Source organism: Balaenoptera ricei, chromosome 2, assembly GCF_028023285.1.
Source record: "Balaenoptera ricei isolate mBalRic1 chromosome 2, mBalRic1.hap2, whole genome shotgun sequence".
Lineage (NCBI taxonomy): Eukaryota > Metazoa > Chordata > Mammalia > Artiodactyla > Balaenopteridae > Balaenoptera > Balaenoptera ricei.
In genome coordinates, this window is record NC_082640.1 from 165,090,306 (window position 1) to 165,107,371 (window position 17,066).

General features: G+C 38.5%; 1 protein-coding gene across 7 annotated transcripts in view; it reads left to right on the forward strand.

Annotated features, from left to right (window-relative positions):
* The window catches only part of NRXN3 (neurexin 3), a 1,690,724-nt gene that overhangs the window by 1,630,408 nt on the left and 43,250 nt on the right, over positions 1-17,066 (forward strand). For 6 of the 7 annotated variants that reach the window (XM_059914768.1, XM_059914764.1, XM_059914766.1 and 3 more), the window contains one exon: positions 11,408-11,486. In XM_059914768.1, coding sequence (XP_059770751.1) covers positions 11,408-11,486 — 79 coding nt within the window. Of the gene's footprint in view, positions 1-11,407; positions 11,496-17,066 lie in introns of all 7 variants that reach the window. The other variant, XM_059914763.1, reaches the window with a different exon arrangement.

Sequence of the window (17,066 nt, forward strand, 5' to 3'; positions counted from 1 at the left end):
CTCGAACCCGTGTCCCCTGCATCGGCAAGCGGATTCTCAACCACTGCACCACCAGGGAATCCCATGATTCTTTTTTAAAGTGGTTGCGTTGAAACTCTTCTCAGAATTGGGAAGATGAAAACATGGGAATAACCAAGGCCCAGGACCTCATTATGGGATCTTCCCTGGAATGTTATTAAACACTGGTCTAGGGAGGTCTGGAGGAGAGGGGGGGCTGGAGGCAGGGGCAATAGAAGAGCCATCCAGGAAAGAGCTCTTTCTCGAAAAAGACTCTGGAGAAAATCAGTCTAGTTATACCCCACAGTCAGGAGGCCAGGAGTGAAGGCACAAGGGACCCAGTTTTAGGAGCATAAACTATTTGTCATAATCTGAGTTTCAGAAAACCACATCGGACCCCTCTGGACTGTTCAAAAACATTTTGCAAACTCCTTTGCATTTTCCCTCTCAGGCACAGCTTCGAAATCCACAGGAACCAGTGTAAACTAAGAAAGAAGGAAGAAATATTAGGGGATGAATTCAAATAAATATATTTGATTCATTTTACCCCCGTACATGATGGGTCCACAGAATCTTGGGCTCGTGGGGCATCAGAAACTCTATATGTAGATGGGGTGGCCAGGAACAGGGATGGACACACACATTGCATGCATCTCCTTTGCTTATGCACGTACCCCCTTGTCTCATTGCCTTTACTTACAAAACGCCAATTCAAGAATAAAATGATTCAGAATTTCAAGATGGTGGGAGCAGAGCATTAAACCAAGCACAAGGTCCTTGTGAGCACAGAACGCTGTGTGATGACACAGGTCTCAGGCCTGGGATTACACCTGCTATATTTCCAACACCCACTTCACCAGTAAATGGAGGCTGTTGCTTAGAAACTAAAACCCGAAAAAGTTGTTGGCTTTGCTGTCCGTCGGAAATGCGAGATGAGTAGTCTTCTCCCTTCCCACATAGAAGTCGTCTTGTGTTTGGTTTTGTAAATCGTTTTGAGTTTATATAGAGCATGGAGTTATCCATTTAAGGCTGGTTGCAGCCTAGGAATGAGGACGTGACTTCTGGAGGGTAACTGGGTCCACCTGGGTTCCTGAATTTCTCATGCAACAGCACCTAAAGACTTTCTCTAACTTGAGACTTAAAATACAAATCAGAAAGCTATGTTTGAATCTGTCCTCCCATCTTTCTCTGTGGGAGGTTGGTATTGTTTTCCAGACATGAGTAACCAGGGATAAATTTTCATTGCAAAGCCAAACTCCTTTGCATTTTCCCTCTCTTGGGGTTTGATATCAGGCTCTTCAGTCGGCCCTCATCTTTCTCTCACAGTTTTGACTCGGGCTTACTCACTGCAGATCAACTGTAAACCAAGTCAAATGCGCAAGCCTTGCTTTAACTATTGCTGTTGCTCTGACACCCATATCTGACTTTTCCAATATTACATTACATGGCTGAGTGGGAAATACTCTTTTCAGAGTAATAAGGAATAGGCAACCTTGTCTCTTTTTACTTGTATTTTACATTCAGTCCATTGCATTTGATTGTTCTGGGTTAAGTTTTCTGTGCCACGTACTAAGTTCTGGGTTGTGCTAATATGTTCTGCCTTCTCGTGTTCACTCTATGTTGTCTTGAGCTAGAATTTCTTTCTTAGTTTCTTGTTTACTAAGCATGAAATTCAATCATGCTTAGTTTTGCAAGGTAACCATTTTCAACTCTTTTCTGCACCGACAGACCTGACGGATATTCACGTGCATTGCACACTCTTCGGTGTCAATGGCCTCCCTTCGACAAAATAAAGACGAGGTTCTGTTTGATTCCCAGCATTTGGCTGTTGCCCCACTCCTTTCTCACTTGCTCAGCTAGCAAGCCTCAGTTCATCATGAGACCAAAGACTGAGAGCCACTGCTATTTGCTCTGGACTGAATGGCTACGTTACATCTTTTTTTCAGAATTGCTGACCAAAATCCAGGACTGGCTTTATCCTGCGACTCCTTGTTCTCCTCTAATGTTGGAGCTTATTAAGTCTTCTAGCTGTGCTCTCAACCTGCCAGGAAGGGCTGTTTCTCCTGTGTTCAGTGATAAGGTTAAACTCAAAAAAGAGGATCAAGAGTTAGATCATTTCACAAAGAAATATGACTCTATTTTTCCTAGTTTTTTTTTTTTCCCCCCCAAAAACCCATTCCTTCTTTCTGAACTATAGAGCAAGAAAGAACATGGAGAAATGAATCGTATCAACAAAACACACTGATGCTCTCCAGGATGCAGACTATTCAGAATTTCAACATCCACTGACTGATACCCACATCACTATTTGTGGATCACGTTAGTATTTGGCCTTGGTCACTCGCCCTCTAAAAACAGAAGCTTGATTTCAGTATTATCATTGGAATAAAGGGCTCACATAGAAAGCAACTCCCAACTCAAGAAAAAAAAAAAAAAAAGAAAGAAAAAAAGAAAAGAAAAGGAAGACAAGGGACCGAGAAGGTGAGCAAGCAAGAAAAGTAGGTTAGGTCGTTGGAGCTTGAGCTAAATTGGCATTCCCTTGTCATGGTTAGATCCTCAGTACTCAAAACAAGGTTTGCGGTGAAAACCAGAAGAGTTTACAGAGGGAACACAGCCAAGCCTTTCTGATTAGCGGTCCCAGGGAGGGCTGCACCAATAAGAAAAGCAGCCATTAAAGCCAGACCTTTGTGTGTATATAATCATTAGGCTCCTGATCGACATTCCGGGAGATGGTGTGTGGTTGGGTGGGCGGGTTTTTTTTTTTTTGGTTTTATTTATTTATTTATTTATTTTCCCCCTGCCTTCTAAATAATATGTAATTTCTCCAGGCCAAGAAATAAATTGAAAGGATTTAGAGGGATTTGCTTATCAGTGGAACACCACGTAGCATTACATTCCTCCTGCTTTTGGGAAGGTACATTGAAGTTTGGTTAATCTTCTGTGGTTCAATACTCCTCTTCCCTCTGTCAGGCTGCCTTGAACAACAGACAGATTAATCCCCCTTCTACCCACTCTCTTCTCCTTCCTCCCTCCCCCCTCTCTTGATCCACCCTTCCTTTTTTGAGCAGATGGAAGAAAAATCTTAAAACGGGAAAGAAAAGAAAAAAAAAAAGATGCTGTACCACATTTATTTATATAATCCTACAGGGCTTTAAGGATAGAAATAAAGGACTCCAATCCTTGGCACAAAATTTGGCTAAGCTTAGCTTGGTTTTTCTACTGTTAATTAAATCTTGAGTCAACAAAGGGATTTCCTTAAAGGTTAATTCATTAGCAAAAGTTATTATAAATCATGTCACTCTTTATCCTGCTCCAGTATATGTGGAGTAGGAAAAAAGGAACAATATGGAGGCTATTGACAGTGGGCAGAGTTTAAAGAGAAGCTGGTGATACTCTTTGCTTGGATTCCTATATAATCTACTGTCTTTAATGATAGCGGGTAATCAATTTTTTACAGTGGGTACCACTTACGAACCTCACATTAATTTCAAGTTTTTGTAGCTGATGGTTTAGCATCACTCAGTGCTTTCTAGTTCAACCTGGCTCAAATCCTAGTAGCCTGTAAACTCCAGGAGGACAAGGACTGACTCTATCTAGCCCTCAGAAGAGTGACTGACACACGATAGGCTGTTAGTAAACATTTGTTGAGGGAAGACTGATTGAATAAGTAAATACATGCATCCATAAAATCATATATCCAGAAAAATGGGGTTTTTTTATTTGTTTTTTGTTTGCTCTTATTTTTTATATTCAGTTTTCTGCCAAAGCTCTGTCCCAATTAACTAATTTTGGTCATGCCGAATGCAATGTCTGTAGCCCAGGGCAATTCTCTTAAAACCTCATTCCAAGGAAATATGAGCCAAGTAAAATATGTGGGTCGTCATGTCTTATTTGGCAAGTGGTTGTCTCCAGGTAGAGAGTAGAGAGGAAAGTAATGTCTTGAAAAACCACAATGACATGAACTCCAGAAGACTTTTTAAAAATTCACAGTGTTGTTCCAGTAAAGATACTTAGGCGCATAGAGGTAGACGAAAGGGGAACTCAGAAAGCATCTTAACCAGACTGGAACTTTGTCCCTTTGTTTCCGTTGTTCAGAACCTGCCTCATGATATGCCTCTGTCTTTTACACTTGAGTATGACAAGTTCAAATCGTTTGTTTCATTTTCTCATAATGGTGTTGGTTGGTTCTTTTGAAGATGACTATAAAGCAGATGTTCAGAATAAAATGAGGGTCTAGATAATCACACTCAGACAACCTTACCATGCTTTAAGGTTGTTTCTGGATTGGGCTTGAACTGGGTGTAGTGGTGGGGTTGGTGGGGAAGAAGGGAGGGATGAGATGATCACTTCTAACAAGCTTGCCCAAGCTCCGGGTTTTCCTACCTTTGGTTCAGTCTAAAAATCATCCAGTAGTTTGTGTGTGGGGGGCGGGGGGTAGGTATCTATTAGCATTGATCAAAGATTGAACTATGCAATGGCAGCAGTTTGATAAAGAAAATCTTAACAAAGAAATTTAAATTGAGATGTCAAACTTTTCAAATCTCATTAAAGATTATTGATTGATCTAGAGTCTATGTACTTTAATTAAAAGTATCTCAGACATCTTTTTTTTTTAATAGAGAATAAATACTCATAATGAAGCTGAATGAGACCATCCCTCATATGAGATACTTAACTCCAGCTCCATCTCAGAATGGAAGTTTAGAGACAAAAAACTAAAACACCAAGCATTTGAAGGAATTTAATTCTTTTTAGCATGAAGCAGCTGCAGAGACGTATGGCTGTTTTCTGTGGGACTTCAGAATATTTATGGGCCTTTCTCCTTTCCTTTTTCACTGGAAGAAAGGCGATCATCATTCTTGAGTGTGTTATTTATAATTTCATAAAGCTGTTCTGTGGCAGGACTTATTTTATCTGCTGCTTAATCTCGGTCAAATAACCGTGCTTCCAAGGAGCTGGGTGGGAAAAAAAAGATCATCCCCCCAGATGATTAGCCTATCCTCAGTATAAGATAAAGGGCTAAAGGTTGGAATTTTGAAGTCACAAATCGGCATCTGGGCAGCAAGAAGGGGACATAGTGAAACTCTCTTAAGCGGTTCTGACCACGGAAGCAGATATTTTTCTCAATGCTGAATAACGAATAACGATGAAGAATGGTGTAGAACCATCCCTGTACTGAGATGAGGTAGAGCCCTTCAGAGTAAATAATTAGAAGCAGGTGATTATAGAAACAATAACTCATTGGAGGAAAATGAGAAGCCAGGTTTGTGAAACTGAGGGAATTGGAAGGTAAATATATCTATAAATTTACCTGGGTGGACAGAGTTTTGAGCTTTCTTCTGTCCCAGTTTATTCTAAGGTAATTTCAATAAACACTGGGAGGGGTAAAAAAAAGAATATAAATGCAATAAAAAATCTTTCAGGAAAGGAATAAAGAGGGCTCCTGCCAGAGAGATATTTTATTGAAAGTTATTATAATACCTATCTTTAGTTTTATGAGTCCTAATACAGAACCAAGTAATTTCAACATGTGGATTAAAAATATGAGATACATATTTTAAAATAGGGTAGTATGAATTATTATTTTTAATATAGGACTTGGCTAATATATAGGGACAGAAGAATATCTTCCTCCCCTTGAGAAGGCAAGGAAAGGTCTTTCATCTGCACTGTGGAGGGACTGGCACAGTCAGACCCATGCACTGTGTTCTGAAACCACGTGTATTATTAGCTCCCTAAGGGAATGTGATGGATGACACTGGTGAGATGTGGGGACGGGAAGAAGGAGAGGAGTCTGATAGGGCAGGATATTAAATTCATGCTCATTATCCAAGTTTGCAGGAACAACACGATAACGCAAGGAGCTGTCATACCGTCATTCTAGTACATCTCTTCACTCCAGTCATCCCATACTCCTCGTGGGTGTACAAATAAGCTGTGCATTTTCATATCTCTGAGCCTTTACAAAGACTGTCGATGTCACCTAGGATGCCCTTTTCCTTCTCAAAGCTCTCAGCGTTCCCCTGCTTCACTACTGCCTGTCCCTGAGGGCTCATTTTCCACATGCCCCTCTGCCTAGGAGCTCTCTCTGCTCCCTTGCTATATGCTCCCTTATCACCTTATGCTTACTCTTGTCATAGCATTCAGTTTACTGTGTCAAGTTTGCCCGTTGACCAGACAGTCTCTTCAGAGACTGTGAATTCCCAGCGCAAAAGAACTGTTTTTATCTATCACTTTATCCCTCCTGACTGTTACAAGGCTGGACACATAGGCATTCAATAAACATTTATTATGCATGAATGAATGAACAAAGCACCTGATGATATAGTTCCATATCAATGATGGTTGACCTAGTCACTTACCACTAAGAAACTGTTTGGTTGGGGAGTGGTTATGGATCTTCTATTCTTCGTTGAATGACTTGTAGATAATGTTGATATTTGACATATGGGAACCACAGTATGTAAACACTTTAAGCTTAGCCATTAGGAATTATGAGACCTTTAGACGATCATTGTGAGGGAAAAAAGTTAAGATGACATGGAAGGCAACTTGATGAACATTCCTCACATAACTATATGAACAGAGAAATTTCCTAAGGCAATACTGCTACTGAAGGAGCGTGGATGGTGAACAGTTAAAAACAGCAGATGTCACTACAAACGTCTGTACCCTTGGTCATTATGAGTTCTGAAAGAGTTAATATGTGATCACTGCTTAGCGCAAAGCCTGAATATAGCAAGTGTTTAATAAGTGGTAAATTAGTAGGCATGATTCTAGAGAGTTCAAATATCTTTTTCCTCTCAAAAGTACTAACTGCTCTTCTTTCTAAGGAATTATGAGTAACAATGAAAAATGGTTGTGATTGTAAGAAAATACTCACACTCACAAACACACACACACACACACACACACACACACACACACACACACAGCCTAGGGCTCCTGCGTTTTATTTAAGGGAAAAAGTCCATCGTTCCATTCTTCTCATTGATAATTGTACCCCAAGTCTGTGAGATACTGCAGTAATGAACCATACTCCACCAGTCATGGGAACCAATAATCAGGGAAGTGTGCCTTTTCTTCCAAGGGTCAGAGTCAGACCCCGCATTTGCTTGTAACTGGGGAAGGGCACAGACAAGAAAAATTAAAAAGCTACTAAAAGAAAGCCTTGGGTTTTCTGAGAGTAATTTTGGATCAAATAATCATTACTTTAGGATGTGATCCTAAGTGTATATCCAAAAACCTTGGTTTGTAAGTTTTGTTGTTGTGTTTAGGTGGCAAGGACAGAAGTCATTTTTTAAAAATCCCTAAAAATAGTGATCTGAATCCTGAGCCCTTTGCAAATCAAAGCTTCCTGCCCCTGGCAGAGAAAGCATTTCTGAAACTACACAGTGTTTTGTGGCAGGCGTGGCTGTGTTAGATGCCAGGTTCTCTAGATAAGCGTCGTTTGCCGTGTTGGGCCGGGAGAGGATTGAGATGTTTGTAATTGCTTTGGGAGCTGCATTGGCTGAATCTGTAAATGGTGATGGTGAAGTCTGAGGGACAGAAAGGAAGGGGCTGAATTCACAGAAGACCACACGCAATGTTTGGATCCACAGCCACTGGAAACAGATCTTCCAATGGCTTTTTAAGCTCTCTTGGCATCTTCATGAGTATATTTTTCTTTATCTCTCTTCATGGCAGATCCAACCAGAAATGGTGTTTGTACCATTAAATGGAGGTAAGGAATTATCAGCAATGAAGAGCAGTTCTAATGGGGGATAAACCCTTAAAGATAGAGTGCATAGGCAGATAGCACATCTATTTAAATTAGGAGTGGCTCCCAGGCTTGACATTCCTGTTATTGATTGATTGATTGATTGATTGATTGAATAAGTTAGCTAGTTTTAGCTCATATTTATTGAGCATGTACCATATGCCAAGAACAGAGCTTCACTTTTAACAGTACACTTAAATCACATGCTCAGTCGATAACAAATCACTCTGTTTAATCCCAATTTACAGATGAAAATAATTGAGGCCCGGAGAGGGGAAGTAACTGGCCTCCCCAGGTCACAGACTATATGTTTAGGAGCTGGGATTCATAGCTATGCTGTCTAAAGCTAAGCCCAATCTTACCACACTCTCTAGACTGCCTGTCATCTCATCTTCTTTGAGTCTAGTCACCATTTATAGGAGCTACTGGCAAAATGTGTTTCCATTGCCTGGGAGGAAACTTGTTCTCATCCATACTCATATTAAAAAAAAAAAAAATCTCTGGGAAGTGAGGCACAGGGAGTGAGAACATGGGTGAGCATAGGTTTGGGGCCTGCCAGGGGGATTAGGGGCCCATTTGGGGGACAGAAGTGGAGGTGGTTATGGGGGAGGGGAGTGGGTCTGGGGACAGTGTCACTCAAACCACAGGGGCAAGAACCTGTGAAGTATTAGAGGAGGCGGGGGAAGCTGAGGGGAAAATAGGAAATATCCTCTCCACTGCAGAGCCTAGTACTTACCTTAAAAAAGACAGAAAACAAAAACAAACAAACAAAAAAACCTTACATTGTTTCTTTGGCCAACAAAAATTAAGATAATTCTAAGGATTAAGTAAAATCTTAATTCTCTTAAAAATTAAGAGAATTTTTGGTATTAAGTTAAAGATTCCACTAGTATGTTAATGCCTTTTTTGGTTTCTATTGGAGTTATGCATTGTTTTTATATATTTGCTCAGTGACCTTTTTAAACTTTATTGCCTGGCCTTCCGTTCTTGAGACAAGCTCACTAGATTTTCATTAACTCACCAGTTTTCTAGGGATCAAAGCTAGTTAAGTCCTATATGGGCCATTCTGTAAGGTCCTTATAATCAAGTCACCGACAATTAATTTTCGATTGATTACATTTTAGAAATGTATTCCCAACCTCTTTTTCATTACCAGCCTCTAAGAAGACTTTTAGACCTTTTCCTAATTGTCCTTCTCCATAAAATTTTAATACCAGAGATACTGTATATTCATTTTAGTACTGTGGCTCTTGGCTGATCACAAGCCATTTTCATATCTAAGATGCTCCCCCTTTTGCCCAAAACAATTATTGCTGGCTGGGGGAGGGACGTGGGTGGATATCATCCCCATAGAAAATGCATGCTTTCGAACAATCAAACAATAATTGTGGCCCTTCCCAAAGTGGTGTTTGACTCTTATAATTGCTTCCGCATTTACACAGTTAATATTTATTCTCTTATCATCACCTCCCTTCCCTAAATGAGCGGAAGTGGACCCGTATTGGGCCCCATCATAGCAGGAAACTCCAAGAGAGTGAGCTCATGATCTCTCTAACGCGAATAATGCGCTCCAGGATACAGCTGCCAGCACCAGTTGTGGAAATGAAATGCACATTTCAGTAGTGTCTAGTTGAAAATAAAAGTAGTACGTTTGAAAAATCTTTTTCTATTAACTTTAAGGAGAAGCAGAGGTAGAAGTATCTCCCTGACAGGTGTTGAATAAAGATCAATTACGTGGTTTAAGGCACCTCTCTGCCACTGTTAATTAAGCAAAATCCATTACCTAATGTGGTTTTTCTACTGTTCTTTGCTGTGCCCAGCAATTCTATGCCTACTATGTCTATTTCAAGAAGGATGTTGTGTGGAAACACTAAGCATATGGGTTGTCATGTGTATTCATTTGCTAGGGCTGCCGTAACAAAGTACCATAGACAGGGTGGCTTAAACAACAGAAATTTATTTTCTCACAGTTCTAGAAGCTAGAATTCCGAGGTCAAGATGTCAGGGGTGTTGGTTTCTTCCGAGGCCTCTCCCCCTGGCTTGTAGATGGCTGTCTTCTCCCTGTGCCTTCACATGGCCTTCCCTATGTGTGTGTGTGTGTGTGTGTGTGTGTGTGTGTGTGTGTGTGTCATAATCTCATCTTTTTGTAAGGACAACAGTCATATTGGATTTACTTACCCAAATGACCTCATTTTAACTTCATTACCTCTCCAAAGACCCCATCTCCACATACCAGTCACATTCTGAGGTACTAGGGGGTTAGAACTTCAACATATGAATTTGGGAGGGGGCACAGTTCAGTCCATAACATCGTGTAAGAAGGGGTATAAAGAAGCCTATGGGAGCTACAGATGCAGACTTTGACTAAGATGTATCTATTCAAATCTTCACTATGTTTTTTACTAGCTGCGGGTCCTTTAGCAACTTGCTTAACCTCTCTGAACTTCAGTTCCCTTTAAAAGTGTAGTAATTATCCCTTTCCCAAAGGATCATTGTGAGAATTGTATCTAATTAATTAGTAATAACTACAACTAATAAGCATATATACATGTCTAGCACAGCATCTGACTTGTAATTGCTTTTCCTCTTGAATATGGATTCAGGCTTCAATGCTTTGGGAATAATAAGACCGGCAAGTCAGTTAATATTATTAACTTCAGGAAGGAGAAATCAATGAGCATTTGTTGAACAACTGCTATATATTGAGTACTCTTATGCACAGAGTAGGACAAAAGTTTGGTTTTTAGACAAGATCTGTCGCTTAATAATTGATGGAATGATTGAAAGAGTATTTATTGTGCATGTAGAATGTACCAGGTACAGAAAGTACTTTTCTCGTCTACTGTGTAGCAAGGGGCCTTCTTACTGCCCACACCCACAGTCCCCTATATTTCTTGCAGCAGCAGATTCCCTGGCATTGGGGAATTTCTGCAGGATTCAATAGAAAAAACAATTGTCTCAAATTGAATTACTTTTGTCACAATCAAAATTTTTTCTGCTGTGTTCAGAAACAGCCTTACCTGTATCCAGAGGCTGTCTTGTAGTATCTGTCTGCTGGTCAACGTTACTAATTCAACGAACTGCAGCAATTACATGAAGAATTGCTGATAGTGAGAGAAGCCATTATGCTATTCCCAAACAGACTGCATTCCACAGTGTTCATTAATTATGCCAGCCTATAGATTCACGACCACGAAATCATACACTTGAGACTGCACACCATATGTATTGAAACCCTCTCCAAGCTACAGTGTAGTTCTGTGCTGGCTTGCTCCCTTGTATTGCCACCATTTGCAATAGCCCTTCTCCTGCCCTTCTGATTCTCAAAATTGAAATTAAAGTCAGGATAGAGTCAGGCTGCACAATGTGATCTACAGGGACAGGACAGGCTTGAGCCTCCTCAAACCACCTTGGGTCACTCAGCTTTACATAGACCCACACAGACTGTCTGGACCCAGAGCCATTCAAATCTACACAGGAGTTAAAATTCTCTACCCTACAGCATACCCTCTTTAGAGAAGAGAGACAGCAATGATGATGGAGGCAGGACACAGTGATAAGTCTTTCATGCTTTTGTTCATTGGTTTCCTTATCTCTCTCTCTCTCCTCTCTCTTCCCCCTACCTCATTATGTTTTCTGTGACATGTGCAGCCAACATCAGATGACCTTGTTTCATCTGCTGAATGTTCAAGTGATGACGAAGACTTCGTTGAATGTGAGCCGAGTACAGGTAGGTTAGGTCAGTCTTGTTTTGCTTGCTTCATTTTTTCATTTGCAAAAACCAATACATACGTATATGTGAATATACATGTGTTTTATATATATATATATATTATAGTGTGTTAATGTATGTATTTCCTGTATCTATATATGTATGTACATACATATATAAATATCAATATATAATCGAAAGCATCAAATCCCATGGAAGGAGCCATAAGATCCCAGGGAAATTTAAAGTCACTTCCTTGACTAGCTAAAGAAAAGTCCATAAGACATAACTTGGAGCAATCAGACACCCAGATTAACCGCCAAAACAGCAAATGTATAGCAGCTGGTGGCAGCTACGAAATTGACAGGGGGTGGGAATGTGAAGACTTCTATATTGGATTGACGTCAAAAAAACATAAAGCCAAAGTGGGGCCATAAACATCATGTAAACCTCATGAACTGTTCTGACTCTCAGGGGCAAACAAAACAAAATCAAAAACCAAAACCAAACAACCAAAGAATTTTTTTTTCCATGGGATTTCAACAGCAGTTAGCATGGTATTATATTTATACTAATTTTGTTCATTGTGTGTTTAGAGAATTTGTGCAGCAATATAACGTAGTAAACACAAAATTAGGACAGAACCATGCCATGTCAACGGCTGAGATGCTTCGAAATGTATCTACTGTGCTGAAGTTGAGAGGACTTTGGCAGTTAGAAGCTTCAGTGTGTTCCCCATTTGCACCCAGATACATTTTGATGTTTTATGGTCTTTCTTTATAGTGAGCTATATATGATATAATGTCCAGCAGGCAACTGCAGTCCCTGATTATTTCCTATCAACTTTCCCAAGTCGTCTGTTTTGAGACTTGCTATAAGTTAAATATTTATATATATGCATATATATATAAAATAGAGAACAGATATCATCGAATTTCTGTGTATGTTTAATAGAGTTAAAAGCTGGAGTTGGGTTAGGATCTTATTTCTGTAAAGGCTAAGAGAGATAAATAGAATTTTCTAGTTGATTCTTTGGGTTGCTTTAATTTTTTTTCCTTTTCTTTAAAAATAAAGGAGAGCCCTTAAACATTTCCTTTGTTAATTCTAGAGGAATTTAAGATTCATTAAAAAAATTAGTATAACAAAAGTGAAAATCTTCCATTTGTTACCCTAAAATTATTTACAATATTCAGATTTTGTGGAAGCCTGACTGCTTGGTATCTTGCAAATGGCTTTGGATCCAGGAAGTTCTGTGGGTTCCTGTTCTTAGCATTACATAGGGACATGTCAATAATATGCAGGGCCTTTCCATTCTAGAGTGTGATCTGTTCCTTTGGAAGCTCAGTTGTGTGGTAGGAAAGTAACTGTGACCTGGCTGGTCAGATTTTTTTTCAGATTATTGGGTCATAATCTCAGTGTCCTAAGTGAAGTTTTAACTCTAAAGGGAAGATACGTCTAATCTATACCAGAACGTTGGGCAACAAATTTTCATTAGTTAATTAATTCATTTATTCATTCATTTAATAAATATTTCTGAGCCCTCAGGCAGGATACAGTGTATCTCTAGATTTGAATCCTTCCTTTTCTAATAGTTTGCACAAATGAGATGTTGGAAAATAGAATATGGAACTTTATTATCTAACTTACCTCTCCAACAGAATTCAGTTCAACAAATATTTTTTGAGGGTCAGTTGTGTATGTTAGGTATGTGCTACATATTAAGGATTCAGATATGAATAGGGCATGATCTGCAAGATACATGTTAAATTCACTGATTTTGTGGGCAATAATTTAAGATATCTAGATTTCAATTTGGATTCTCTGTGTATCCTTTCTCTGGTTTTCTTGCTTTCATAGCAGTGATATCTGCATATATGTAACAATGTTTATCAAATCTCTGGATATTAAGTCTTCTTATAAAAATCTAGGCTTGATCATTCTCAATTATCACCACTGTCTTCCCCTACTACCTCCCCCTCCTACACACCGTCATCTCCATAGCAACCTCCATAAGAAGACAGGGGGCTTTTCTAGATCTCTGATTCACAAGGTCTATGGCTCCCCAGGTTGTGGGTATATGTTACCATTTGGTATTGAACATAAACAGGCCCAAACTTGAAAAGCCCCAGACTAAGTCCATTTGCTTTTTAGTGACTGCATAGGTGTTTCATCTGATTCAAAAGCAGAGGACAGAAGTTCAATGCCAGCATTTCTTGAGTGATATAATTACATGGGGCGGGTGGGGGAATAAAAACAGTTTTTAAAACAATCTGTTGTGTTCTGCAAGGGAGTATGGGAGGGAATATATAAATAAAGCAGGTGACAGAATGCCCACTCCGAAGGAGCTAACATGTAGCTCTAAGAAGAGGCTGATATTGATCCCCTCTGCCTGGGATTATTTAACTCATCACATTTGAAGAATGAGCATCTCTTCTTTCTAAATTTACTCCATAACGTATTCCTGTTAAGTGATTCAGATGCACAGGGAAATATGTCAGAGGCATATTTAATGCAGGAAGGAGATAGATATACCTATTGATGCAGAGGTTTTGCCCTGGGAACCTGATTAATACTGATGAAGATTACATGCTTAGAGCTATCAAGTCCTTTTTTGCATTGTATGAGAAATATCTCTATAGCCTTAAGATTTTCCAGAAATATTACAGATTAAAAATCAGAACCATCAAACCAGTTGTTGCTGGGGCTAAGTTTCACACTGCCTAAAGAGAAGTCTTCCGTTGCCCATGCAGCAGTGGACAATGGTGACATTTACATAACTTTGACATAAACTGTTAATCCTGAGATTCTGTGTGAATATTGAGATTAAAATTCTAAGTTTGAACATTCTAATTCACTACCTCAGTTTCTAAAATTTTACTCTTTTCCAGGCCTGATGTTTGCTGGAAATACACTAAATTTGGCTAATCTTGTTCTATCTTACTTGAAATTACCTTATCTTCTCTTACTTTGTTAGCAAATTTATGATTTTCAAGGCTGTCTCAGTAATAAGGTATTTAACTTCTACAGGTTCTTTCCTGATTAATTTAGGTCCACTAGAAGCTCTTGCTTTTCATAAGTTTGTATAGACTTTTCATAACTTTAGCATATGTTATATTCAACAACTTTTGTGTTCATGTGGGCATCAAGTTTTAAATGAAATGATATTTCTTTGGGTTTCAAAGCTGCTGGTTTTGAGTCAGATGTAAGCAAATGACTTTTATACTCACAACCCACTTTGGCATTTAGGGATCACCCTGGTTTGGTGTAGCTTAGTCGTGTAGCTTAGTTCTTTAAGGACAACTTAAATTTTTTTAGAGTGTGGTTAATGATAGTTTAGAAACCTTTTACATCCAATGGATTTCAAGTTTTCTCTGTATATTTTTGCTGGAACATATGTAAATGAGTTTTTTAAAAAAGCCTAAATCATGAGAGCAAGGCACAGAGTGAAAGCTCAATTAGTATTTGTTGACTGAATTTGTATGACTCTCAAAATACCTCATAATCTTAAATTAAAATTGGAGATTTTTCATACCTCTCACTTCATCTCCCTTTAAACAGCTAAATAAAACCTGTTGAATTATTTTAAAATATATGATTTCATACAAGTAAGTATCACCCTAACAAAATCCATGTTTCTTTAGCAAAAATAATTCTCTACCTTACCCTGTCCCTTCTTTTGCTGGGAACTAGATCATTTTATAGTGAGTTGCATTTTCTGGACATTTGCTTTGAGAACCCAGAATTGAAATTGTGAACTATAAAATCATAATGAATCCATCTGTATCAAATAAATATATTCAGAAGAATATTTGAAAAACTGTTCAAGTACATAAAGTTCAGAGTCAGGATTTTAACTTTCCTAATTTGTAAACATTGATTGTGTCCCCTACAAAAGAAGGAGGTGTCTATTTGGTAGTTTAGATTTATGTCTTTGCATATAAACCCTTTTCTTCCCAACTACACTTCTATTGATGTTAAATTGTGCAGTAAATGCATATTTCATTGTCCTTCTTACCTCTTTGTAATCAGCAACAACAACAACAGTAAATAGACAAGCTGGAGAGGATTCAAGTAACCACTAGGAAATGGGATTCTCTCATGAGATTGTGGAAGCCAAATAAAAATTAAGGTCTTTAGTAAGTTCACCTTCATGATCTAAAATGTGGGAATGGATTCTGAAATACAGATAAAGGGATTAAATTCACTTTTCATTCCTTCTCTCTCCCTCCCCCCAACTCCTATGCCCAGTGTCTCCATCTTTTGGAAAAAAAAAATAACATCCAAACTAATGTATTGTCAGATTCGCTTCTGTATAATTAAAAATTATCAATTGTCTGAATTTTATGTGATTTATGGTCTTAAGATTCTAAAAATCCTGGGGGCAGAGTTCACAGAGCAGAGGAAAAAAATGAAAAAAAAAAATGCCTTTTGCACCTGAGAAATGGGCATGGCAGTAATTAACAACTATATTGATTGATCCAGCCATTATCTAGGGATACATTTTTCTGGTTGTCAATTAGCGGGGTTTTTTTGCCTCCACTTTTGTTAAGTGTCCTTTGATCAAATCTCAAGGGACAGCACTTGCACCAGAGGGCAGACAGTAAAAGGAAGTAAAGATGAAACACATCCATCTATCAATAGGACTGTGCTAAACAACTTACAATGGTTGGACTGAGGGAGATGTTTAAACTAATGGCAGTAATCTGAGATCACAAAATAATTACTATTCCCAGAGTGATTCTCAGATGTATTTTTACTTCTCAAATCTACAGTCCTCACATTTGCATTTGGTGTTATTGCTACTTTGCTTCTCTTTGTTACTCACACTAACATAATACCCAACCCATTATGGTGAAATTTAAATTTGGCAAAACACCAAGAGCTTATCCCTATTTATGTTCTCCAGGTAGAACTGGGTTCTTAGTCCTTATCAGTTTGAGATGCCTCAGTAAAGTATTTATAATATGAAAATCTGGCACGGAATTGTTAAAAGCTCAGCAAATCCTTAGAGTTTTTATTTGCTGGAACATTGTGGAGGACGCAGCTGAAGTGTTAAGACAATAATAATTTTCTAATAAAGGATAGGAAGAAAGAGAGCTTTATTTTTCAGAATCCATAGATGAAAAGTAATGTGTGCAATTATCGACCTTAAATATGATGTTGCTAATCTTAAGAGTTTATAGAAATGCATTTTGTCATTCGTGTCTCCAGCAAACTTGAAGTTAGCAACTTGTATATTTTTATTACAAATAAATAGATTTTTATTTAATTTTAGAAAGATTTTTCCACATGGAAACTCATGATTGGTTAATAGAATCATGTTTAAATAATCATCAGTCAAGTAACTATTCAGTGTATAGTTGAATAGTAAATGCCTAAATGAAATGCCATAGGAATGTCTGAGTCACAGTGTCTGGGATTCACCTTGAATTTTAGGGTCCACCTAAAAACACTTTGAATAAAGGTATAATAGAAGTAATCTGAGATCTGTTTTAGCTTCGGAAAGAAGGATGTAAGTAGATGTAAATTTCATTAATTTAATTAATCATTATTGGCTGTGGACATGAGTAATTTTTACATTTGAGCTCTAATACATGT